This window comes from Quercus lobata, chromosome 6, assembly GCF_001633185.2.
Source record: "Quercus lobata isolate SW786 chromosome 6, ValleyOak3.0 Primary Assembly, whole genome shotgun sequence".
Lineage (NCBI taxonomy): Eukaryota > Viridiplantae > Streptophyta > Magnoliopsida > Fagales > Fagaceae > Quercus > Quercus lobata.
In genome coordinates, this window is record NC_044909.1 from 18,700,374 (window position 1) to 18,713,153 (window position 12,780).

A 12,780-nucleotide genomic window follows, 5' to 3' on the forward strand; every position below is an offset into this window, starting at 1 on the left:
CCTCTATTCAACTGTTGCAGGTAGATCAAAACCTTTTTTACTTTTTAATTTTTGAAACCTAGGGTTTGAAATTGGGTTTTTTAATTCTTTCTTCCAAATTGGGTTTTTAATTTTTGAAACCATGGAACTGGTAGTGCTGCATCTGACCCATTGTTGAGATGAAGAGTGTTGCATTTGGGTTTTTAATTGGGTTTTTAATTGTTGAGATGAAGAGTGTTGCGTCTGACCCATTTTCATCTCTAACTTAGACTACTTCTCACAAACTCGGGCAATGCCAAAATATTTTTCTTCTTGAGCGTATTATTCTTTTTTCATTCAACCTCTTTTAGTTCTTAAATCTCTTACTGATTAGACTGCATATTGTTCTTTTTTTCACTCACCATCTTTTGGTTGTAAAAAAGGATACATGACTGTCTGTACACTCACTTTGATTATATAAGTTTCAAGAATAAAAAATGGAAGTTGATTCTCAAGTAACATCAACTCTTGCATTTATGCATACAATGCATACTTATTTTTCTTGGATGGGAAAGTTGAGCACATGCACTCCATTCTATATTTTGCATGATCATTTGAACAAGAAACATGGATGGAAGTGCCTTTTATACACATGCACTCAATTAAATTACTGATTAGCTTGGAAATTTCCTATCTAGCCCCATTCCTCCCATACAAAGCACTTCATTATTCTAAATTATATATATAGAGAGAGAGAGAGTATATATGCCAACATATATACTGTGCTTTTCAAACCAAATGTGAAAAAAGGAATATGCTTGTCATAAAAAAAGGGTTTGTCTCCCAAAAATAGAACAAAAACTTTTAATAATATTGTCTATTTCTGTGTTGTGCTTTGTGTGGACCACAAAACCACATGATACTTTTCCACATGCAAGCCCATCTCATACTTTATTCTGTTTTATTTTATATGCAGATGGTTGACTTGGCATTCAATTTTGAGATTGATCATGGTGGCTAGTTTGTGTGGAACCCATATTTGGTATATTTAGGAGGTAGTACTTCTTTTGTTGATAATGTTGACCTAGATAAACTTAGTTATTTTGAAATACAAGATATTTGTTATGATGTGGGGGCAATTAGTACAAGTAGATATCATTATCTATTCCTGGAGGTAATTTGGAGCAAGGGTTAAGGCTTATAAATGAAGATGATGATGTAGTTTATATGTGTGAGATTCATGTTGCATGGCCTATAAATAAGATAATACTATATGTTGAGAGTGGTGAGGAGCCACTTGCAGTTGAACAACCATTTGGTAATGAGGAAGTAGCAAATGATGATGATGTGCATGAGGTGGGTCAGAATGATGATGATGATGATGATGTTAATGTGCTGTGTTAGGGAGGTAATGTGGATGCTGAAGGAGGTGGTGGAGAAGATTTTGATTGGTTGGAGGAAGGGTTTAAGGGGCCAGATTTTAATGATGATGTATTTGGAAATGTAGATGATGGGCCATCTACACATGATGGAGTTAGTGTCAATGCAGTAGCCCCACATAGGCCCTCTAAGGGAGATGATGGGCCATCTACACATGATGGAGTTAGTGTCAATGCAGCAACCTTACATAGGCCCTCTGAGGGAGATGATGAGCCATCTACACATGAGGATCCACTTGTGTATGCAGCCCCACATAGGACTACTGCAGCTGACAATGACCCACCTCTTGAAGAGGGTGAATGGATTGACCCACCTCTTGAAGATGATATGGAAATTCTAGCAGGGTCTGATGATGATTAGCCAGCACTAATTGCTGCAAAAGAACCTGAGTTTAATGCCCAAACTGACATGAGAAAACCAGAGTTAAAGAAATGAATGAAGTTTCCAAACTCTGAGGTATTTAGGAAGGCATTGAGGGAATATGCTATAAAGAAGCTAGTAGATATCAAGTTCAAGCTGAACGAGAAGAAGAAGATATCAGTTTATTGCATAAATGAATGTGGATGGAGGTGTTATGCATCTCAACTACCTGGGGAGTTAACATTCCAAATAAAAACATTCAATCCAGAGTGCACCTACCCTAGATCCTTCAAACACAGCCAAGTGACTTCAAGTTATGTTGCAAAGAAGTTTATGCAGGAGTTTGACAAAAATCCTGATTGGAAAGTGGCTGGTGTTCAACATCATGTGAAGCAAGCACTTGAAATTGACATAAGTTACAGTCAGGTGCATAGGGCAAAAAGGAAAGCTACTGACTTGATTACTGGGGATGAATAGCTGCAATATGGGAAGCTTAGGGATTATGCAGAGATGATAAGATTGAATGATAAAGGAAGTAAGGTTATTTTGCAAACTGAATGGAAGAAGAAAATGCACTGCCCAAATTTAAGAGAATGTATATCAGGTATAATACACAAAAAGTTGGTTTTTTGGGAGGTTGTAGACCAATCATTGGTTTAGATGGGTGCCACCTGAAAAGGAGATTTGGGGGGCAAATACTTTCTCTCGTAGCTAGAGATGTAAATGATAACATTTTTCCAGTTGCATTTGTTATTGTTGAGTAAGAGAACAAAGATTCATGGGTATGGTTTCTGCAGCAGTTTTCAGATTACATTGGAAATCCAGAGCAACTTAATCTGGTCTTCATCACTAATAGACAAAAAGTATGACTTTAGTAGTGTACTAACATATTTAACCCACATATTTAAAGTTCAATAATACATGCCTAAGTTCATTTCAACGTGTTTAACTAACATATTTACTTGATCTGTTTTGTATATGAATTAGGGCCTTATATCTACAATTGAGATGTTGTTCCTAACTTGTGAGCATAGGTATTGTGTGAAGCATACCTATAATAATTTTAAAGTGGATCATAAGGGCTTGGAGTTGAAGGATGCACTGTGGAGATGTGCTGGAGCCACAACAATCAGGGAGTTTGAGAGAAGAATGTAGGAACTGAAGGATTTGGATGTCAAGGCATGGGAGTATCTTGCTGACATCAACACTGCACAATGGTCTAAGTCTCACTTTAGTAGTAGAGCTTTGTGTGACTGTTTAGCTAATAACTCGAGTGAGTATTTTAATGCCATGATCTTAGAAGCTAGGGATAAGCCAATTTTAGCAATGTTGGAGTGGATCAGAGTTAGGCTCATAACCAAACAATACAAAAAACAAAAAGGTATAGAAAAATACACTGGAAAGGTGTGTCCTAATATTCAAGACAAATTAGAGAAGTTAAAACATGAGTCTATACCTTTCAGTGCTACTCCAGCAGGCAACTTCATGTATGAGGTTGATAATGGTCATAAGAGACATGTGGTTGACTTGGCTAAGAAAGCATGCAGTTGTAGGATTTGGAATTTGACAGGACTTCCTTGCAAACATGGGATCTCTACTATTATTAAGAACTTGGAGAAAGTAGAGGAATATGTAAATCCTTGTTGTTGGAAAGAGACATTTGTTGAAATTTACAAAGAGATAATACAGCCAATGCTTGGCCAGTCTGAGTGGGTTGAGACTAACCAACCTGCTTCTGTTGCTCCTCATGTGTATGAATCACCTAGCAGACCACCAAAGTAAAGAAAAAAGAGATCCTGAAGAGCCAAGGAACCCTTATAGAGTTTCTAGGATGAACAAGACAATCAAATATGGGAAGTGCAAGAAAGAAGGATATAATGCAAGAGGGTGCAAGGTAGGCATCACTAGTGAAACTCCATGGCAAAAAAGAGATAGACTTGCTAAATCAAAAACTGTAAGTATTTCCATGCTTTGAACTATATTCATTTCCTCCTATATTTCATGTGTATGTAACTTGTACAACCCTCTTTGTAGGCACAAGGCAATAAATCTACAAAAACAAAGCACACTGCAACACCTCAAACTGCATCTCAGCCACCAAGTACTAGATCTCAGCTTGCATATAGAACTTTTGGTCAAACTGCATCTCAATCTGCATCAAACAATAGATCTGAGGCAGTAACTCAACCTCCAACTAGATCTAGGGCTAACTGATTCTCTTTATTCTCACAACCGAGCTTCCATACCCCTAGAGAGACATGAGATTCTTTACCATCTCAAGCACCTCTGCTTTCTTCTATTTTGTTTATTTTTTTTCCTCTTGCTATTGTTGGACCATCTTGCTAACTACTAGATTTTGGTTATGCAGCCAAGTGCATCTGTGAGCACTAGTGGTGTACCAAGTCAAGGAAATGGTGGTGCTGCTGCTAAGGGGTTTAAAGGCAGAACGTTTGGTGTATCAAGGCCAACAAAGTTTTAACTAGTTGGTGGAAAGGGTAAGAAGGCAGCTAGCAAGAGCACCAAAAGCAATAAATGAAGATGGAAGAAGTTAAAGTTTCAACCACTTTTTTTGTTATAGTTCCCACGCTTAATGTATTTGCTTGAGCATGGTCAAGTGTCAAAAACAATATTGGCAATTTTGGTTGAAAGATATGTATGTCTGATGTATGGTGGACTAGTAGTTGGGTTTTGGTTGGAAGATGTGTAAAGTCACAAGATGTGCCAAAAACAATATTGGCAATTATGTATGCATGTGACATAAAGTTACAATAATTGTTCACTTCTATTAAAAGCAGTTAATGTGCATTGACACAGGATAAAGTATTTTGTTGTGTTGTGCTTGTCTTTGCTTTTGGTGGATTTACACAGGATTGTGTTTTGCTTGTCTTGTTGTGCTTTTAGTGGATTTACACAGGTGTGCATTGACACAGCAAAGAAAATTATGTCATGGCAAAATTATGACATAGCAAAGTTAATGTGCCATGTTCCATACCTTAACTTTATGTCTTTGAGCTTGTTTGTTTATGTGAAGTTTACATTATGTGTAGATGATAGGTGGCAAAGAAAATTATTTTGTTGTTATAGGAGTGATTTTTATGTATTATTTTGGTATGTTCTAAAAAAATTGGACACTGCTTCTAGAACCAATTATTTATTCATTATATATCCCACAAGTTTATATGCAACCTACAGTATCTTTTTGTTTGATAGAGTATTTTCATAGCCTTGAAATGTGCAGAGTTATTTATATAGGCCAAAACAATGGGGTTCCCAGCTCCTTTTATATTATTGCACAATCTTTCCAACATAAAATAAAAGGTGAATTGACAAACCCAAATGAGAATGCTTTTATGGAAGGTTATTAATCATTGGCAAGTTCCAAGTTCCAACTTGCCTCTGTAAAGCATAATATTATTCTTGCATTGACACAGGTGTATGTATTGAACCAAAATGAATATGTAATAACATGTTTCATTCATGTTATTAACATTTCCACATAACACTTTGTGCCAATATATATCAATCACAGAATGAAGTAAAAAAAAAAAATTATACTAAAGAATATTTGCACAAAAACAACACTTTTCATTTCAGGAGATAGATACAATAACATTTCAACATTTCAACATCCCAATCACATTTCAACATCCCCATTTCAAGTGATAGATACAATAACATTTCAATTACCCAATCACATTTCAACACCCCCCCCCCCACCCCAAGCATCATGGCAGATTAAGGTTCCTCACCCTTACATTTTTGTTCACTGAGGCAAAACACAACAACAACATTACAAAAATGAAAAATAACCATGACAAAACTAGTGCCACCTTGTACAATCTCTCACTCTCTCTAACCCTCTTAAGTTTCTCCCTAACTTCTACATAAAGCTCATGAGTTTCTCAACCCCTTCGGTTAGCTCTTTCTTCCATTTCCCTAGTTGTCATTTCTCTCTGATTTGCAAGCTGCAGTTCATTCTCAAGCATACTTATCCTTTCACAGCCACTCTTACAAGTTTCGTTATCCACCCACTGAAAGAAGCCACATTTGGGACCAACCTAATCATTACAATTATAACAATTAATTTCACAGTTCACAATTAATCACAACTAATAATTCAATTCAATTCAAATACAACAATGTAATTGTTTCTTACATTAAATTGACTACAACCGAAGAATCTTCCTCCATAGTTACCAGCTTTTCGACTTGTTCGTAGGGCACAATTCTCAAGGATACATAAATGACCATCTTCGGCACGGTAGAAACCACTAGTTGTAGAGCCATTGCAAGTTGATGAAGACATAGCAAAAATTTGTTACAAGCTTATAGACCAACAAATCTATTACAAGTGGCATAGTTCAAATTTTCTGCATGTGTGATAGCATAAACCATAGTTCAAATTTGTAAGAAACACCAAAATTCCAAGAAAGAAGCAATCAGAGATTGACAATTTGACCACTTAGTGTTGCCATCTGGCTTTAATTTGTGGTTTTGTATGTGTAATATTTTGTGGACTCAATTACAGCTACAAAAACAGAGGCAAATTAAAACACACACATACAGAGGCTATATAAATGGCTTTCCATTCTTTTCACCTTTATCCCATGTCAATGCTTTCTGTTATGACCCTTATAATTTGATAAGGCTTAAAAAACTATGCAGATATAGATCTAGTGCTAGCTAGCTTAGTCATCTCTGTCAGCATTAATCTAATCAGTGTCATGTAAAAGATGCCCACTAAACCAATGTCACTACAAGGAATGAAAAGAGAGTAGCACATCCAACAAGTTGCACAATTTTTGTATACAGACTTTGTCCACATGAATAACTCCCCCATCAACTAACTTATCACCCTACCTGTAGTGTGGGGCCTCTAATCTCTCTATTTATACCAACTGCAAAGCAACACTCTTCCATACACACCACCTACTTCCCAATTTAGTGTCCCACCCTGCATTTAAGCAAGTGACTCCAATATTTGCTACAATGTCATCTTATTCCATCTTCCTCTTCATGACAGCCCAAGTTCCAAAATTAACTCCATAACCTTTGATAGTACACTATGGCATACCATGTCATTATAAGATTACAGAATTGCAGTGTAATAATCCACAGTGACTACTAAATAAGGTTATATAAAAGGAATATAAGGTTATTTAGTAGTCAAACTCTACTAAGCACTTTCATGATACTACAAATCAACCTATAAATTTTGTTACTGCCCAGCCATGATGAAACTCCATATAGTTCTTAGCTAAAAACAGATTATATAACTTGCATACAAATTATTTTAGACTAGTTGGCTAATGTCAATACAAAACATATTTATAATTCAAAAGTTGTAAACCCCATACATGAACTCAGGAAATCTGAATGCAACTTCATAAATGTACATCATTTCGGAGAAATAAGGGCAAGTATATAGCATTCCTAGCTCATAAAATTCTGGGGGGAAAAAAACTACCCTACATATGTAACAACAACCAGCCATATTCATATCTTAATATCATTAAGTAAAAGTACAAAATTAAGTAAACAAAGCTAAGCATAGAGCAAATTGAAGGATGACCCAATTTCAAAAAAAAATTTTAAAACCCTAGGTTTCAAAAAATCAGATGAACAGAGCATATGGACAGAGAAAAACCAAAACTTAAAGCTTACCCAAGCAACAGATGAACCCAGAATCAAGAGAAAACAAACGGAACAAATACGAAATATTTACTGCACAATGAACTCACCTGAACTCACTCAAGCTTCAGATGAACCCAAAATCAAAGCTCCTTCTTACTTGGGTTACTTGCACGATCAAAGCCCAGATGATTCTCGGTCTAGAGTCTCAAGCGAAGCGCATTGCATTGTGTAGGATCTTCGTTAGGTTGGATAGGAGTGAGTGAGTTTTGGGAGTGAGAGTGAGTTTTGATTCGTTTTGGGATGTGTTTTTTACTTATTTGGTGTTAGAGTAACGGAAAACATTGAGGTGGGTTACGAAGCACTCACGGTCAAAATCACAGGTGGGCAAAGTGTCAAAATTTAAACCATGGGTGGGCGCATAGAATTAGAGGCAAACCACAAGTGGGCAAAATGTAATTATCATTTTTTTTATAGAGTTATTCTTAATGAGGCAACTAAAAATGTGCCCCAATTAGATTGATTTTTTAAAATATTTGTTAGTTTTTTTTTTCTTTGTTCAAATAGTTTTGAAAATAAAGAAGAGGTATAATAGGAACATTAGTAAATTAATAACTTTTATTTTTAGAAATGGGACAATATTTTGGGACATCCTAAAATATAATAGAGGACAAACAAACTGGGACAAAGGGAGTATAATATTAGTGGAGTGGTATCCTAGTAGCTTGGTATGATAATTCCATTAGTCAACCTCCATCTCTCTTTAGATTCCCTAATTCTTCTGACAAAACTGCTCTCTCTGTATTAATACATGTAGAGCATGAGCTGTAATCACATTTTAGCCTTTTAGGACATTTGGTTGGTAGTGGTGTCCATGTGTCCATGATATGCACTTGATGCATGTTACTTTAATGTTGTATTTGGAGTTTATCATGAATAATGTAAGATCACCTCTAAGAAAGTAATATAATTAAGATAATATGATATATTTTGTAATATTAGATTACGGTAATGTTAACAAAAATTAAATAAACTAAACACCTAATATGACATTAAAGTAATGTGCATCACATTAAAGGCATATCACGGCAAACCAAATGCCCCCTATGAGTAATGTAACCATTATGAACTATTTTACAAATTTTTGATGTGTTAGATCTTTACTGATTATTATCTCAACTCACTATTAACATTAGTTTTTTACTTACCAATAACCAATTATCACATCAACCATTTGTTAAAAAATTTATAAAATAATTTGTGTCTTTAACAACCAAAATGAAGCCGTCGATTTGGCTTTTTGTTTGCTCATGTATATTCGTTGTTGTTATTATTATTATTATTATTATTTTAATAATTTTTTTGTTCTTCATACAACAAGCTACAACCCTAATTCGATTGTGTTTCTCTTCTTTTACTAACTGTCATTCCTTTTGCAATCTGCAGCATGCATACATGCCAAGCAAATGAAGATTTTTTTTTTTTCTTTTTTCCTTGAGAATCAAGTAAATGAAGAGTTGATAAGGAAGCAAGGTTCAGTTAGTGGGCTCACAGTCACAAGAGCTCACAAGATAAAATATAATTTTTATGAGAAGACGGATTGAGCTAGTCAAAAATAAGAATAGATGAAAATACCATTTTGGTCTTTATATTTATGATCATAGTCAATTTGGACCCTACATTTTGGTAGTAGTCAATTTGATCACTGTTATTTTTTATTTACAGTCAATTTGATACCTACGTGGCTAACGGTGTGCATTGCTGGCATGTTTAATGCTGATGTGTCTAAATTTTAGTGTTAAAATAGTGCGGCTCTAAAAATTGTTTTTAGGGTGGTCCTTAAAAAATTTAAATTATACAAAATTTAATAGATAGCTTAAATATTTGCTACAACTACAAGTTGAGTTGCTAAGAAGAGCAAAATTATTGCGACTACAAAGTCAAAAAGAATATAATTGTTGTTACCATCAAGGAAAACTCACAACCACAACATCTTTCTTAGTACCATTTTTTAAGGAAAAACGAAATTAGAGATTTTTTTTTTTTGAGATTTTTTTTTTGAGATCTTTTTTTTATTGAATAGGTTGATCGAGCTAAAAATTTTGTTTTATTTTTTTTTTGTTTTATAATAGGCTTTTTGTTGAATAATTTGTTCACTTTTTGGTGTTTGGTCTTGCCTTGTTATTGTTTGTTTTTGTTTGTTGTTATTTGGGCTAATAGTTATTGTTGTTATTTAAGTTTTTTTTTTAAAGGAATTAAATTATTTTTGGGGGGCAAAATTAATTTTGGAGTAATGTTACGTCCACAGTATTTTTACAATAAATCTTATGCAAAAAGCTGTTATTAGTGGGTAAAAAAATAATATCAGTATTAGGCCTAAATTAGATTCAATAACAGTCTACAACATTGAATTTGTTGCGAAATTATTGTGAAAATGTTTTGAATGTAGCATTATTCTTATTTTTGTTGAACTCAAATTTTTGTAATTCTCAAGTTAGTGTGTTCAACATTTTTATTAAAGTGGTCACAATAAATTAGTTTAACATATATATATATATATATATATTTTTTTTTTTTTTTGGCAAGTGTGTATATACATGATTTTGCAAGTCAGAATGGTCCTATGACCACCCTGGCTTGCATGTGGAGCCGCCATTGTGTCAACATCACCTCTTAGATGGCAAAAATAGCCCATCAAGATTTAAAAATATATTTTTTAACCAATTTATCAAAAACAAAATTATCCTTTTCTCTTTTTTTTCTTTTTTTTTTTCTTACTGTTTCTCGGTAGCCAAGCATATTTTATTTTTATATTCTCAATTTTCTTTTTCACTTTCTTGCTATTTCTTGTTAACCAAAAACAATCTTCATTTTTATTTTCTCAATTTTCTTTTTTACTTTCTTACAATTTCATGGTAACCAAATAGTGTCACATGCATTAGGTTCAGCCTTCAACACCATTAACCTAGATCCACCACCTCCAAAACTAAATTGCCACCACCAAACCCAGATCGACCACTACAAAATACATCACCACCAACCCTAAAATAAAATTTCAACCATAGCTTAGATATATCACTAATCAAAGAAGGAGAGACCAAGTGAGTGAGTCCAAGAAAAGCAGAAATAGAGGGAGAGAGCGAGGAGACCACCTTGATGATGGCTCGTGGCGGTGTACAAAATTGGAAGGAGACTGGCGATGATTGGCTAGCCCAAGAAGGATAGCTACTACCAGCAATCCAGGATGAGAAGTAATCATCAGTCATCAATCATCACTAAATTTTTTAACCCAAACACAAAGAACACTTCAAGAAGAAGAAGAAGAAGAAGAAGATTGGGGCAATGTGTTCCTCTTTCTTCCTTTTCATTTCCATATACAAAAAACACAAACCCATAAAACCAAATTCAATGGGAATGGTTGTACTTAATACATAATAGATCCATGGCATCACGTGGGAACAAAGTTTTTCTCCAAACTAGTTTAAAGAGAAACTCTTTAAACTTCCCATATATATATTTATATTGAATGTGAATTTTGAAAATCTAATTGTTGAATTTTATGTTCCTTATATTCTTAACATGCATATCAAATTTCATTCAAATTGAATGTTATTTACTATTCGATCAATAAACTTATTTTTTATATACAATTTTAGATCACAAAGTGCCCGTTTGGTTCCACATTTTGAGCTCAAAAAGCGCTTTTTGAAAAAAGCCAGTCCTAAATTTGCGTTTGGTTAAGCCCAAAATGCAACTTTTATCAAAAAGTTGCGTTTTGGGCATAGAGCAAAAACGCGGACAAACGCGAAAATTTTTATGGACCTCTGAGGGTCCATAAATGAAAACGCGCAGTGCGCGTTTTGGATGGTTACCGTTGCTATGGTAGAACTACGGAAATACCCATTCAATTAGAACATCAACTCTTTCGGAAACAGTAGATCAAGAACAGGAAAAAAAAAAAATAGAACAACTCTTTCGGAAACAGCAGATCAAGAACAGAAAAAAAGAAAAAAAAAATTAGAACAACTCTTTCGGAAATAGCAGATCAAGAACAGAAAAAAAAAATTAGAGCAACAACTCTTTCGGATCAACAACAGATCAACAACAAGAAAATTAGAACAACAGCAGATCAAGCCCCTCTGGCGGATCAAAAAGACTGACGAAAAAAAAGGGGGGGGGGAGAGATTTACCGACCATCCAATCTTCCCGATCATCCAATCTTCCCGATGATCCAAGAACAAGAAAAAAAAATAGAAAAAGAAGAAGGAGAGCTGGTTCCTTCGTTCGTTTTGAAGTGCTAAGAGAACAAAAAAGAAGAAGGAGAGCGACTGTTCTGGCCTGAAGTGCTAAGAGGAAAAAAAAAAAAAAAAAAAAAAAAAAAAAAAAAAAAAAAAAAAAAAGAAGGAGAGCAACTGTTCTGGACTGAAGTGCTAAGAGGAAAAAAAAGAAAAAGAAAAGAAGAAAGAGCTGTGGAATGAATGTTTTGGATAGTGCTGGTGTGGTAGGAATAAAAGAGGAACGAAGGAAAAAACAAAAGAAAAGAGTGTGGGTACGTGGGTGGAGGAGAAAAAAAGAAGGGAAGGAGAGCCCGTGTGTGTGTGTGTGTGGAGAGAAAAAAAAAAAAAAATTATATCACAATATTTTTACAATAAATTTTAAGTTAGGTTATTATTAGCTAATATTGGTGAGAAAAAAATAATTTTTTTAGAAAGAGAAAAAAATAATTTTAAGAGTATGTTAAAATTAAAATTAGTATCAATTTTTATCACAATATTTTCACAATATTTTCATAATAAATCTTAAGTGGTAGGTTATTATTAGCTAATATTGGTGAGAAAAAAATAATTTTTTTAGAAAGAGAAAAATTGATTTAAGTATGATGAAGTAATTGATTTAAGTATGAAACAAACTCACATAAAAAAAATAAAAAAATAAAAAAAAGTATGAAATAAATTCCCTTATATATATACATTGTCCTTTTTAGTAATTTATCCCTCAAACTGTCACTTTTATAAGTGCTAGCCAAACACTCAGCTTTTTCATTATGTACTTTTTAACAGTTTTTACCAAACACTCAGTTTTTTAAAACTCTACTTTTTCATTATGCACTTTTAACAAAACTCCACTTTTTCATTATGCACTTTTACAAAAAGCTGAACCAAACTCACCCAAAGACTTGAAATTTTAACATTTGTTTGATAACATAGTAATTGATCTTTGATTTTCTTGAAAATTGCAAAAATACCCTTGAAAACCACTAATTTTACAAAATACCCCTAAAAAATAAAATTGCAAAAATACCCTTGAAAACCACTAATTTTACAAAAATACCCCTAAAAACAAATAAAATTGCAAAAATACCCTTGAAAACCACTATATTACAAAAATACC

General features: G+C 33.9%; 1 protein-coding gene across 1 annotated transcript; it reads left to right on the forward strand.

Moving 5' to 3' along the window:
* Window positions 1-3,048: 3,048 nt before the first annotated feature.
* LOC115949936 lies at window positions 3,049-3,540 on the forward strand. Its single transcript, XM_031067195.1, has one exon. It carries the CDS (start codon window positions 3,049-3,051, stop codon window positions 3,538-3,540), a length of 492 nt encoding a protein of 163 aa, XP_030923055.1.
* Window positions 3,541-12,780: the final 9,240 nt, after the last annotated feature.